The 14,036-nt window shown below is 34.6% G+C and overlaps 1 protein-coding gene across 2 annotated transcripts in view; it reads right to left on the bottom strand.

The window, feature by feature from the left end:
- Positions 1 to 14,036, bottom strand: part of LOC149833687 (UDP-Glycosyltransferase superfamily protein) — a 50,834-nt gene that overhangs the window by 2,108 nt on the left and 34,690 nt on the right. The window contains exons 9-14 of one of the 2 annotated variants that reach the window (XM_090010951.1): positions 12,234 to 12,268; positions 9,408 to 9,627; positions 8,595 to 8,816; positions 8,461 to 8,520; positions 8,308 to 8,347; positions 6,608 to 6,829 (exon numbers count right to left, since the gene is read on the bottom strand). In XM_090010951.1, the coding sequence (XP_089867077.1) occupies positions 6,608 to 6,829; positions 8,308 to 8,347; positions 8,461 to 8,520; positions 8,595 to 8,816; positions 9,408 to 9,627; positions 12,234 to 12,268 (799 nt within the window). Of the gene's footprint in view, positions 1 to 6,607; positions 6,830 to 8,307; positions 8,348 to 8,460; positions 8,521 to 8,594; positions 8,817 to 9,407; positions 9,628 to 12,233; positions 12,269 to 14,036 lie in introns of those variants that run through there. The other variant, XM_090010952.1, reaches the window with a different exon arrangement.

Here is a 14,036-nt window from a genome sequence, read left to right as displayed (position 1 = left end):
GGAGATCAAAGATAATGTTTTGGCCGTTTTAAGACTGAGTGCTAATACAAATGTTTACAAACCGCCACATTTTTCAAAACCCTACTATGGGAGACCTAGATAAGATGACAACAAGAAAATAAATATAATAATATGTCATAGTTGTGGAGAACCGAGGCACATAAAGCCCTATTATCCCAAGTTCAAGGGAAGAAAAGACATAAAGGTGGCATTCATGGAAACGTCTCACGAAGAAAGAAATGAAACCAATAAAGATTCAAAATCCATTGGAAATATGTTCTCTCAGATCATAGAGGTCCTTCATCCACTAATCAAGAACTCCTCTTTCTCTCTTTTAGGGGCAACAGTCTCTACATCTTCACTTTCTGGTAAGGTTTCTTGGATTTTATATTCTGGAACATCATTTCATATGACTCCATATATTTCTTTGTTTTCCAAATGTTGCACTAATTCAACACAAAATAATATTTTTACAGTTGATGAGTCCTCTCTTAATATAAAAGGCATTGAGAATTTTAAAAGTATTTCAAAAAATTTTATTTCAAAGAATAGATTTGTCACAAAATTAAATTTAAACCTTCTCTCTGTTTCTCAAATTACCAATCATGGGTGTAGTGTCTTTTTCTCACCTAAGCAATGTTGGGTGCAAGATCTCTATTTCGGGAAGCAGATTGGGAAAGGACATAGAGAAAGAGACCTCTACTACATGGATTGTCTTTTGCTTTCAAAAGATAATTTTTGTTACAATGTTCAAAATGTAGACATAGATTTGTGACATCAAAGACTAGGACATCTTAGTTTATCAAAGTTATCCCATGTACTATATTTGAACAAATTTTATAATGAAAAATTTCATTGTGAGGATTGTGCACTTGGCAAAATGGAAACCTTTTTTTTCCTAAAAGGACTTTCTTTTCTTCTAAACCGTTTGAATTAGTGCACTCAGATATATGGGGACCTTCTCCTATCTTATCTAAAGGTGACTACTTTCTTTACGTGATATTTGTTGATGATTATACTAGATTTTCTTAAATATATTTTCTTAGGCACAAGTATGAAGTTTTTAAAATTTTTTAAAAATATCATAATATTATCAAAAAATCAGGATGTCAAATTAGCTATTAAGGTTAAAAGAGAGTGTTATAAAAATCTAAGAGTTGTGATAATGAGAATTTGGAGAAGTATATGATAGCAAAGAAGGAAGCTAAAAAAGTAGTTTGAAACGCGAGGGATAAGGTATATAAGGAGGTTTATGACAAGTTGGATACCAAAGAGGGCGAGAAGGATATTTATAGGCTTGCAAAGATGAGAGATAGGAAATCGAGGGATCTAGGTATGGTTAGATGTATCAAAGATGAAACGCAAAGGGTTTTAGTCAAAGATGAGGAGATTAAGGAGAGATGAAAAGATTATTTTGATAAGCTATTAAATGGAAGTCATGCTCAGGATCTTGGAGACTTTTCCATTCTTTTCATGAGATGAATCGTGACTTCATGCGCAAGAGTCAAAAGAAAGAAATTGCAGAAGCTTTGAAGAAAATGAAATCAAGAAGGGCAGTTGGCCCACATGGTATACCTATCGAGGCTTGAAAATGCTTGGGAGAGAAAGGTTTAGAATGGTTGACAAATCTTTTTAACAAGATTTGGCGGACAAATAAGATGCCTAATGAGTGGAGGAAGAGTACTTTGGTGCCTCTATATAAGAATAAGGGTGATATACAAGATTGCACAAACTATCGTAGTATAAAACTCATGAGTCATACTATGAAACTTTGGGAGAGGGTGATTGAGTCTAGGTTGAGGAAGGTTGTCATGATATCGGAGAATCAATTTGGTTTTATGCCTGGAAGATCAGCCATGGAAGCTATACATCTTCTTAAACAACTTATTGAGAGAAATATAGAGAGGAACAAAGATTTGCATATGGTTTTTATTGATTTGGAGAAGGCATACGATAGAGTACCTAGGGACGTTCTCTAGCGAACAATGATGAAGAAAGGTGTTTCTCTCAAGTACATTAGTATAATTAAAGATATGTATGAAGGAGTAGTAACCAATGTCCGCACTTGTGGAGGGGTGACAACCAATTTTCCGATAACGGTTGGGTTACATCAAGGATCTGCTTTAAGCCCTTTCCTAATTGCTATAGTGATGGATGAGCTTACGAGATCAATTCAAGAAAATGTGTCGTGGTGTATGTTGTTTGCTGATGATATTGTTTTGATTGATGAGTCTAGAGCTGGGGTTAATGCTAAGTTAGAATTATGGAGACAGACATTGGAAGCAAGAGGTTTTAAGTTGAGTAAGAGTAAGACAGAATATATGGAATGTCGGTTTAGTAAGCAATGAAGTAGTGATGGGAGTGTAGTTAAGCTTGGTGAACAAGAAATACAGGTGGATGATTGTTTCAAATATTTGGGATCTATCATTCAAAATTATGGAGAAATTAATGGAGATGTAAATCATAGGATAAAGGTTGGGTGGATGAAATAGAAAAGTGCAACTGGAGTGTTGTGCGATCGTAGCATGTCATTGCAGTTGAAGGGAAAGTTTTATAGGACGACTATTAGGCCCGCTTTACTATATGGTACGGAATGTTGGGCTGCCAAGAGACATCATATTCAAAAAATGAGTGTAGCTGAGATGCGTATGCTTAGATGGATGTGTGGAAATACAATAAAAGATAAGATTTAGAACGAGGAGATACGTAAGAAGGTAGGTGTTGCACCCATTGAAAATAAGATGAGAGAGAATCGTTTACGGTGGTTTGGACATATTCGGCGAAGGCCTAATGATGCTCCAGTTAGAAGGATGGAGAAATGGAAAAATATATTAGTTAAAAGAGGTCGGGGTAGGCCTAGGAAGACATGGATGGAGATGATAGGAAAGGATATGAATGCTTTGAACCTCACCGAGGACATGGCATTGGATAAAAATGATTGGAGGAGAAGGATTCGTGTGGAAGACCCAGAATGATTTTCTTTTTTGGTTCATATCGCCGACCCCAATTGTTTTGGGATAAAGGCGTAGTTGTTGTTGTTTGTATCAAAAATCAATTTAAAACTGAAATTTTTATCTTCCGCTCCGACTCCGTACGAGAGTTCATGTCAAATGATTTCAAAACTTATTTTGAAAATAATGAGATTTTACACCAAAGATCATGTGCATATATACCTCAACAAAATGGATTAGCTGAAAGAAAACATAAGCACATAATTGAAACCACTAAAACCCTTTTAATTTCAAAAAATGCTCCAAAACATTTTTTGGTTGAAGCTTGTTTATCTGTTGTGTGCCTTATTAAGGTCTTTTCATTATCTAAGGTTCAAAATATTTCTTCTTATGAAAAAACAATTTAAAATCTCGCATGATTATCTTAGATTAAGACCTTTTGAATGTAAATGTTTTGTTCTCACTAACAAAATTGATAAACTCTCTCCTAAAGTTATATCGTGTGCATGTTTTGGATATAAGAAAACACAAAAAGGATTTAGATGTTTTGATTCTGGAAAAAAAAAAACTTTATATCTCAAGGAATGTTTATTTCTTGAAAAATAAAAGTTTCTTTCAAAATGTGCCTAAGAAGAACTCTGAGTATTCTTTTTTATTTAAGATATTACTTAAAAGTAGTAATGATTCTTTATTTGAGAATGTTAATAATGAAGAGCCTCAACTCAATCTTCAGGATAGGGAGAATATTAAATCAGAAAAACCTAATGTAATTTAATATAGAAGACGTCGAAATGATAGACAACCAAGTACTCTAGAAAATTATTCCACCTTAGAAACCCAACACATAGAAGGAGTTAGAAGATCAAATCGAACCTCTAGACCCCTGGTAGATTTGTTTCATATGAATCATTTTTTCCACAATATAGAATTTGTCTAAGATTTTGTCCTACTTTAAAACTGTCACGTATAATCAAACAAAGGAAAAGAATATTCTGAATGGATAAAAGCTATAAATGAAGAATTAGAAGCATTTGAAAAATCTAAGACTTGAGAAATACCTTATTTGCTTAAGGATAAGAAAACCATAGGTTGCAAATGGGTTTATAAAGTTAAAACTAAAAGTGATGGGACCCTAAAAAGAAACAAGGTCAGGTTAGTTGCCAAGGGACATGCACAAGAATACGAGATAGACTATGATAAAACATTTGCAACTCTCATGATTGTTGTTGTTGTTAAAGGTTCGTCTATCTACTAAATGAATGTAAAAAATATGTTTTTAAATAAGGATTTAAAAGAAGAAGTTTACATGATACACCTCCTGGATATGAAGCTTCTCTTGGTAAGGTGCTTCGATTGAGAAAGGCTCTTTATGGTTTATAACAGGCACCCAAAGCCTAGTATGATCGTTTTAGCTATGCTATGTTCAAACTTGGTTTTAAATCTTGCTATACTGATATTGGCCTGTTTAATAAAAAATCTGATGCAGGGATTGTTATTCTCCTTTATGTTGATGACATGACCATCACTAGGGAAGACAAACAGGGAGTAAAGTATATTAAATGCATTCTTAAAAAATATTTTGAAATGACTGATCTTGGATTTATTAGATTTTTTTAGGAATTGAGGTTGATTATTCTCCAAGGGGATATTTACTTTCTCAAACCAAGTTTGCTAATGATATTATTGATAATCCAGGAATTACTAACGAAAAAAGGGTGGGAAACTCTAAAGTTATTAATGTCAAAATGAAGATTAATGATGGGACACTTCTTGATGATCCTACCCTGTATTGTCAAATGATTAGCGCCTTAACTTATTTAACTATTGTTAGGACTGATATTACACATGCGATTGATACTGCTAGTCAAATCCAACATTCTCCTACCACAGTTCACATGAGTGTTATGATGAGGATTATTAGATATTTACAAACCTCTAACTCTAGAGGTCTTTTGTTATCCTCCTCTTCTCTTGGGTTGATTGTTTATTCTGACTCAAATTGAAAAGAAGATCAAAATGATCGCTACTGAACTACTGGTTTTTGTGTATTTTAGGTGATTCTCTGGTATCGTGGAAATGCAAAAAACAACAGAAAGTATCATTATCATTCACTGAAGTTGAGTATCGTGCAATAGCTACTACAACATCAGAGATTGTTTGGTTGTGAAGATTACTTGAAGATATGAGCGTACATATGCAATCACCCTAAGGTTATGTTGTAACAATAAAAGTGTCATCTACAATGTCCGCAATCACATGTTTCATAAGCGCATCAAATATATTGAAGTGGATTGTCATTATGTTCGTGAAGAGTACTTGAAACAGACCATCATCCTACCTTATATAACAGCGAAATTCCAATTGGTCAACTTCTTTACGAAAGCTCTTCCTTCTCCCCATATTTTTTGCTTGACAAACTTTCAGTGATTACACTGTAAGTTTGAAGGGGAGTGTTAAAGTATATATATATATATATATATATATATGAGAACTGAATATATTAGGCCCCATTTCTCATTCGGTCCCATTTTGCCCCATAGGTTTTAAGTGTTTTATGATAGATCTGAACCGTTAGATATGTTTAGCATGCTCGATTTAGTGAGAATCAACTCTTGGATTATGTTTTTTCGACCAAAAAATATATTTTTCTGAGCCAGAAAAATATGATACCTTCATAGCCATTGATTTTGGATCACCGAAAAAACCTGTATACTGGTCAGATTCCGGTGATCCAAAAGTCGGTTCCCACTAAACAAAACCTATAGATCACATCTACACTATTAGACATGAGAAAAAATACTTAAAACTATGATTTTTGAAGGGGCCTAACGAGACCTAACGAAAAAGGGGGCCTAAGGAACGCATATATATATATATATATATATATATATATATATATATATATATATATATATATATATATATATATATATATATATAGATAAATTTTTTTTCTTTTGTTGTAATAAGTAAATACCTATTAGGGGTATTTTTGTTATTTCCTTAATTGTAATAGGATGTGCCCATTAGGAGCACATCAATCTTTTATTTTTATCTTTTTGTTAGCTAATGCCCTTAAGGCATTAGTGTCTTTTGCCATTAGAGTCGTTGGGACCTCCCCAACGGCTCTATTTCTAGCCGTTGGGGAGAGTCACAATGGCTCTATGACCTCCTCTCTTGTATAAATAAGGGGCTTTCCATTGTTTATTTATGCTTGTTCTCAAGCACTCTCAATAAATTCTTTATATTTTTTATGTTGTCTCTCTTGCCCATTAGTGATATTGTGTTTGTGATTGTATCTTGACCCATAAGTAGCCTCCATTGGTGTACCCATAAGAGGTATTTTTTTGTGATATTTTATTACAATGCTAAAGTAACTTCTACAGTTCAAGCTTATTGCGAGGAATCTTGCCACGTGATGAAAATAAATCTTTTACTTGCCTATCTTATCCTTTTTTAGCCTTATTTCCTTTTTCGTAACTATAAAGTATAAACAAATTATTTGTGTGAATTCATTAAAAGTTAAAAGGGTAGTTATGTCATATATTGCCTAATAAGCATACATTAAAAACTAATAATAAATAGTAGCAAGATTGAGTCACAAAACGAGTTTAACAGAAACACAAGAACTGGATGAAATTTATTCCTCTTTATACCTCCTCAGATATTCTCTCAGCAACTTCTGATGCACGAGTTTTTATTTCATCAGATAAAGCTGACTTTATAGCTTGAGACAAAGCATTTGCAGCTTGCCTGATGTTGATGTCATCATCTTCATCTGGGATTAAATAGCTCCTTGACAATGGCTGTGGTGCAACTCCAAGCCAGGACATTCTCTCTGCCCAGTAAAATTGATCTAGGATGAAGGGGCACAAAATCTGCAATTCCAATCTCAAATAAGTAGTATTAGTGATCCACATATGCATATGCACATGCACATGCACATGCACAAGCACGACCATCAACGACTTCAACAGCTCTAAAATGAACTAGAGCTTCCAAGAGACTAGGTTGTAAGCCTGATGGAAGTAAGACGGTTGAGAAAAACCAATTTCTCATTTTCTCAAAGAAATTCTTTAGCAAAACTCATAACAATATTCATGATGTTGATGATGATATATTTATGCTGTTAAAATGTATACATATACAGTTTCATTTATATAGATAGATAGATATATAGATATATATATATATCTGTTAATGTAATATGTATTGCCCCTCAAGGGAATTTTGGTCCTTTCACTCATGTAATAGGGATTTCCACTAAGGACAGCAGTCTTTTTACTGTATTTATTTTTTGTTATTTATTTTTTGTCTTTTTTATTTTGTGTAAGGGCTTTATGGTCTTTTGACCATAGAGTCGTTGGGAGCTCCCAATGACTCTTGGGAGCTTCCCAAGGCCCAGTTGGCTGTATATATAAGGGGTTTTCCCCATCCTTTGTATTATGCTTTTCCTAAGCATTTGTTGTCTAATAAGATTTATATTTTTAAACCAAGGCCCAGTTGGCTCTGCGTAGTTGGTGGGAGTCGTCAGTGCACATCTTCCTGTGGTGGAACATTGCAGGTTCAAAACCCCAGTGGTACGATTTAATAATAACAGGTGGGGGTCTGCCTAACCCCAGCTTGCCTTTCAAAAAATAATTATATTTGTAAACTCTTTGTGTTTCTCTTTTGGCTTTTTGAATCCCTTGTATGCACTTTGTGCTTGTGTAGTGCCTCAGTGCCTTTGTATTGTTCCTTAGTGGACTTGTATTTGTGCTTGTGCACATTGTATTTTTGTTTTCCGCTTGTTTCATTACATATGCATCAAGTAACATTAATCAAAATGACAAAAGACATTTGGTAATTTTATTAAGAACAAATTATAAAATATCACACTCAACTGACATCTAGTACTTTTCTGATTACCTCCCTTCATAATGGAGAACCTGACCAAGGGATGTTACATGGGGAGAATCTGGGTTACTAAACTTGTCGTGGTAGGGCTACCCCCAGCTCTGTCTACCATTTATTATTTTACAAGTGAAGCAAAATGATGTCAAACTCACGACATTTCCATTCATATAATCAGGTGCAGCCACTCTATCCCACTTGTACAGGTTAATGTGTCTTTTACTTACATTCTAGAATCAATTACCGTGAATGACAATTAATATAGAACAAGCTTTGTATTTGACTTTCAATAAGCACATCTTGATAAACTCACTAACCTCTACAGCAGACGCATGCACGGGCTCATTCACACACACTCACACACACGGATGCATGCATGCACACACACACACACCTGAACAAAAGGCATATGCAGATTTAGAAAACAAAAAGTAAAAGAAGTAAGCAAAAAACTATTATCAACCTGAGGTATCCCTGCTGATAGTGCTGCAGCTGTTGATCCACTTTATGCAACAAAACCATGGAAATGCACCAAGATAATTTTAGAAATGTGGAAATAGCAGTATCACCATCCAAAATCAGATAAAATGTACTACTAAATAATGAATAGGCTCACCTGCCACCGTGATGTATTGCAATGGAGCACCTTGAGAAGATCCATTTATACGGTATAGAACTGACAAAGCAAAAAGGAAGCAACAAGTAAGAAAAGCCAATCAACTGAATATTGATAATAAGATGACCACTGACCCAGAAAAGCAAAAGAGTTTATCATCAAAAAGAAGAATTCCATCTTCAACGAGACTTGATTTCTGATTTGCATTACAGTTTGATGATTCGCAATGAACATTTTGGATGATGTTATCTAGTGGTTCATAACCAGCAGAGAAAAGGATGGCCCGATGGTTTGTATTCTCCAGAACAACTTTAAGTACAGAAAGAAATGCTCCAGGATTTCCCATAAAACCCATTCTGCACATGAAACTTCATAAGAATTACAACAGTGGGAGGAAATAAATGAAAATGCTCATGTTACAACAAAACAGTGAACTACAATAATTACAAAAAATAAATAGATAAGATGTACCAACACGATAATGATAAAACTGGTATCAGTTATGCATTTACATTAAAATAACAGGGAATAATATCAAGAACAAGGCAGTCATGCACAGAATGCAGAGCCAGAAAGTACAAGTCTTTTATCAACAAGAACAGTAACTTGTATAAATGCATTAGATCAAATCATAACCAAAAAACATTGTAAAGAAAATTTGAACTTACCTGAAATTAGAGAAATAAAAACCAAACCTTAGTATTAACAAAAAGATATCATACTTGGAACCATAAAAGTTTGTCTACATCCACGTGAGGCATTCAAAACCTTCATCAGACACCAAACAGTATCATATCAAATAAACAAGCATGCTAAGGATTCCAATTCCCCAAAAAAGTCCAGTATGCCCCTAGTTCACCTTTAATGACCAGAAAATGTTGGGATTAGAAGAGAGTTATCATCACCATCAACAACAACATCATCATCAACAAACTTCAAGGAATTACCTTCCTATTGAGCTCAAACCTATAAATATCGGTGAGCAGGTTCCTGATTTTTTCTCAAGAAAATCTTGCAGGGCACCATGATTCATGCATAAATTAAGGTCCATAGCTGATACTTCTGAAGGAAATCCGGCTGCACTTTCTCTACAGTTCATACATGAAAATTCCCACTTCAATGGAGGGAACCAAAATCCACAAACATGAACACCTGATGGCCAATAAGCTGCCATGCATATGGAAGAAACATAAGAGTTGCCATAAACAATTAACAATTGAAGAAAATTGATTTTACAGTTAAATTTAGAAACAGACACAATAGTTGCATATGATTGCTAGGATCTGTAGTACAATGCACAATTTCTTCAATCTACATGTAGGAAATGCAAAATCTCAAATACTTCAACTTTGCCATTTTACAAGCTTATTTACCTGGAAAACTGGACTGTGAGTTGAGCAGGTGATAGTTCTCCATTACTGAGAGAAAGTAGTGAATCCTCAAGCTCAAACAGCCTAAAGCTTATCTTGGTCTGAGCTCCTTCTCATTAATGCACAAAGATATTCATACATATATGCATACCTATATACACACGTATACATGTATAGAAAACTTTTCGTTAAACAAAACGGCCTTAACCTAGCTTCTCTACTCGGGTGAAATCCTCACTAAAGGGTGTGGCATCTATGTGCTGAACTTCTAAAAAGTCAGGAGAAAGCATACAAGGTTTATCTAGATTTAAACTAGTTATATTAATAATAGCAACATTCAACTGATTGAATTTCAAAAACATAGTTACTTTTTAGAGGTAGAATTAGTCTTTTAATTTGGAGGAAAACCCAAACAAAAACATTTTTTAAAAGTAACAAGCTGTATTTTAGTAATTTGAATTTGAAAGTGAAAGCAGATTTTTGACCCAAAAAGTAATTAGGTACTTTCAACAATGCTATTGCTTTTAAAGGTGTTTTGGCATTTCAACCAATTAGATGCTGCTAACAATAATATAACTAGTTTAAAGTTAGACAAACCCATTTACATTCACATTTATATTTATATGTGTATTTATATATTTATAATTTCACAAACACAGATATATATATATACATACATATAGTGTAGTGTAGTGTGGCCTTGCATGCCATTTTGGACAATAATTGGTTTTGAGCTTCCAATTTACTTTCTCATTGTCAAATGTAGATCATTATTCATGTTTGCAATTTATTGATTGTTTGGCATGATGGTTATGGTTTGTTTGATAAAATGCAAATAGTGATGTTAAGCTCAAGTTTTGGAATCATGTAGAAGCTTGAATTATACTTTTCATATTTGTGGTCATGCTGAACATATCATGCAATCCTTTAAATCAACAAGGGCAATCGGAAATTTACTTTTCTATCAGGAACATATGTATATTAAAAGACAAGGATTGTTTATCCGTTGTAAACCTAGTTACCGGATAAAGGTGACAAACATGCTGATGCAAGCCAAAAGCAACAAAATAAGGTGCATGAAAATGATGTTTATGATTTTAGCCGTGCTGGAAGAAAGTGAACATCTTGAAAATATGTGGTTCCTAAAAAAAGCATGGAAGTTTCTTATGATCTTGTTTTAGAAAAGAAAAGACTGCAGTTTATGGAGAAGAATACCACATCTCTAAAGAAAGATAAGATCACAATGATCCAATTTTTATAAAAAGACAAGTTATTTGAGGGTTTAACTTCTTTTGAAAACAAAGGTTGAAACTGACGATTATTAAGAAACATCATCTGTTAATTGGTGAGATTAAGGGCATGTTTGCAATGCTCTGACTCTTGGATATTCTCAAGAACCTGCAATTGTAAATCACATTCACAACAATTTTTCAAGGTTAGTGAAACATGAGAAAAGTACAAGTTGTGATTGTGACTGCCAGCTGTGATTGTTTTTGCCTTGAATCTTGTGAAAGTTGGTCACAAGGTTGACCTTGTGACCAACAATCATAGCTTCTACTTTCTCAACTGTGATTGTTCACCACCACCTGTGACCAAAGCAAACATGACCTAAAAATGCTGTGCTTTCTTGCCCAGGTTAGTCAGTTGGCTTATACACAGATCTTTATCAAATTGAAAATTTCATCATTAAACCAATCATAAGATGGCTGTCCTTTTAAAAAGAGGAAGCTTTACTTTCAAGGAAAAATTTTGGGGTTCTAAAGAAAACAAGCACTCAAACAATAATTATGTAATTTATAAGTCAAGAAGAAACAACATCCTAAAAATTGAAAAGACAAAAAAGGATTCAGATGCACAAAACAAGACTACATCTAGAATGGTTATAGTGAAAATCAAGCCAAATAATTGTGTCCCCCATGATTAATCAAGGCAGAGATGCAGGTGATCAGACTCATATCTATAGCTGTTGAAGTATGTCCTAGCTTACCAAATTTAGACTTCATGGATGATTTCTTGTACAAATCATTAGAAGATCTTTCCATTGCCTGAAATCCTTTATTTGACTAATCACTGAAATCTGGAAATATATATGAGTGCAGATTTTTATATTTCCATAAGAGTTTGAAAAAGCTGCTCAAACTAAAAAAATTGTTTGAGAATGAAATTTGAGTTAAGATTGGTTGTTCATGGTATGATATTGATGGTGAATGTACATTGTACAAATTTATTGATTACTTCATTTTATGTAGAACAGAATTTTTAAGGAGCGTCTTGCGCTGATGTCCCAAGAAAAATATAAGAACAAAAATCAGTATTGAGCAGAATATGCAACCAAAAATCCTGAATATTCTATGACAGAGCAAAATTCAGTTCTTCTGTGCAGCAAAAATTAAAATATATTACCTGGGCACTCCACAATTTCCTTGCTAAATCCATATCTGTTACATGGTAAGCATGCAATTGGTCAAAATTTGGAGACGTGTTTGTTTTGAAATTTTACTAAGAAAACTTGTATGTGCTGTGAAGAAGGTTGCATGGAGCTCAAGAAAGAAAAAATCTTGATAGCTTCTGACATTTTATTGTTGATATTTAACAAAAATCGCTGAATGCAGCACAAATGCATAGCTGGTGCACCAAAACAATAGATCAGAAGAGAGATTTGCTGAATTTGACCAGATGGGTAGATTAAAGAGTATAAACATTGGACAAGTCCAACATATGATGCTTCAGTAGGTTGACTACTTGGCACACTGGGAGCTATACCTTGTACTTCTGCCACATACATTTGAGGTGGAATGATACCATATCCGTGGTTATAGCAGATGATACAAGTAGTTTTACTGTCATCTAATCATTCTAATCAAAATTGACATTATCTGATAAAAGTACTCAGTAGCATGTCATCTACAAATGAGATAGCATCTCAACCTCTCTGTTCAAGACTTTTTGAAGATGGAAGCAAGGTAGCAAGCAAGCATGGATCTCAGAACAAATGCAAGTCACAGTTGACCATTTCAAAAACATTTTAATGCATAACAAACATATCTAAACAATTTTCTGCAATCTAAAAGAAACAGGTCACACCAAAGATATTATTGACATTGTAATCATCTTTACAGCTATGTCACAGGGATTCGGCCAGACAGGTGCCGCACCTGCGTCAACGCGACGCGGGTGCTGGTGCGGTCAACCCGACCCTCGGTGCGGTCAACGCACCCAGGGTCATTTTGGTCCATTTTTTGGATTTTTTTTTTTAAATTGCCCTATGAAATGGGCTGCAGAATTTAAAAAAAAACCTTTTGGATGCTTGCAAATCTCTACAATGAAAACCGATATAGAAATCCCACTCTATAGTGTTCGGTGTTTGTGAAAGTGATGTTTTACAACCCATACATAATTCACTGTGTACTGCTTGTTTGGGGTTTTAAAGCCCCCTTCATATATTTCTTCTTTTTACTCAAGAAATACCATGGGTGACACTAAACAAAGTACAACATTTTCATTGACAAGAGATCCTTTAAAAAAAAAAGAAACCCATGAAACGGACTAAAACCAAGGAGAAGCAAAAGAGAAAAAAATAATAGAGAAAACAAAGATGGAGAAGAAAAAAGAATGAACAAGTAGGAAATTAAAGAGTACCAACAAGTTTAGGAAGGGAGCGCCAGCAGACATGGCCATTCTTATTGGTGTAATCGACCAAGATCTCGTCTTCTTCAGCCGTCCACAGACCCTTTTTCAACCCTTGCTTTTCACAACATGGAGCTCTCTCTCTCTCTCTCTCTCTCTCTCTCTCTCTCTCTCTCTCTCTCTCTCTCTCTCTCTCTCTCTCTCTCTCTCTCTCTCTCTCTCTCTCTCTCTCTCGAAGGAGAGCCAAAAGAGTGTTGTGTGATAGACTCCTTTAGCTATAAAATACTCAAAAGTATTCCGTAGGATTCAAAAACCCCAATTGCTGCTCTTTCTTCCTCAGGAGGCAAAAAGACCACAAGCAGCACGAAAACAAAGGCGACAGAGAGAGCAATGAATGAAAGGTGACCCAGACTGGTTCAATACTGCGCTCTATCAGGCATGAATTAAATGACTACTGGTTCAATGCTGCGCTCTGTCAGGCATGAATTAAATGAGTTGTACAGACTTCACATTCACCTCTCCAGCTCTCCACCTCGATCATCGTGTCAGAGAGAGAGAGAGAGAGAGAGATTATTATCA

Source organism: Nuphar pumila, chromosome 6 (genome assembly GCF_984573655.1).
Source record: "Nuphar pumila chromosome 6, dmNupPumi1.hap1.1, whole genome shotgun sequence".
NCBI lineage: Eukaryota > Viridiplantae > Streptophyta > Magnoliopsida > Nymphaeales > Nymphaeaceae > Nuphar > Nuphar pumila.
Note: the sequence above shows the minus strand (reverse complement) of the source record. Positions and strands in the feature narration are given on the sequence as shown.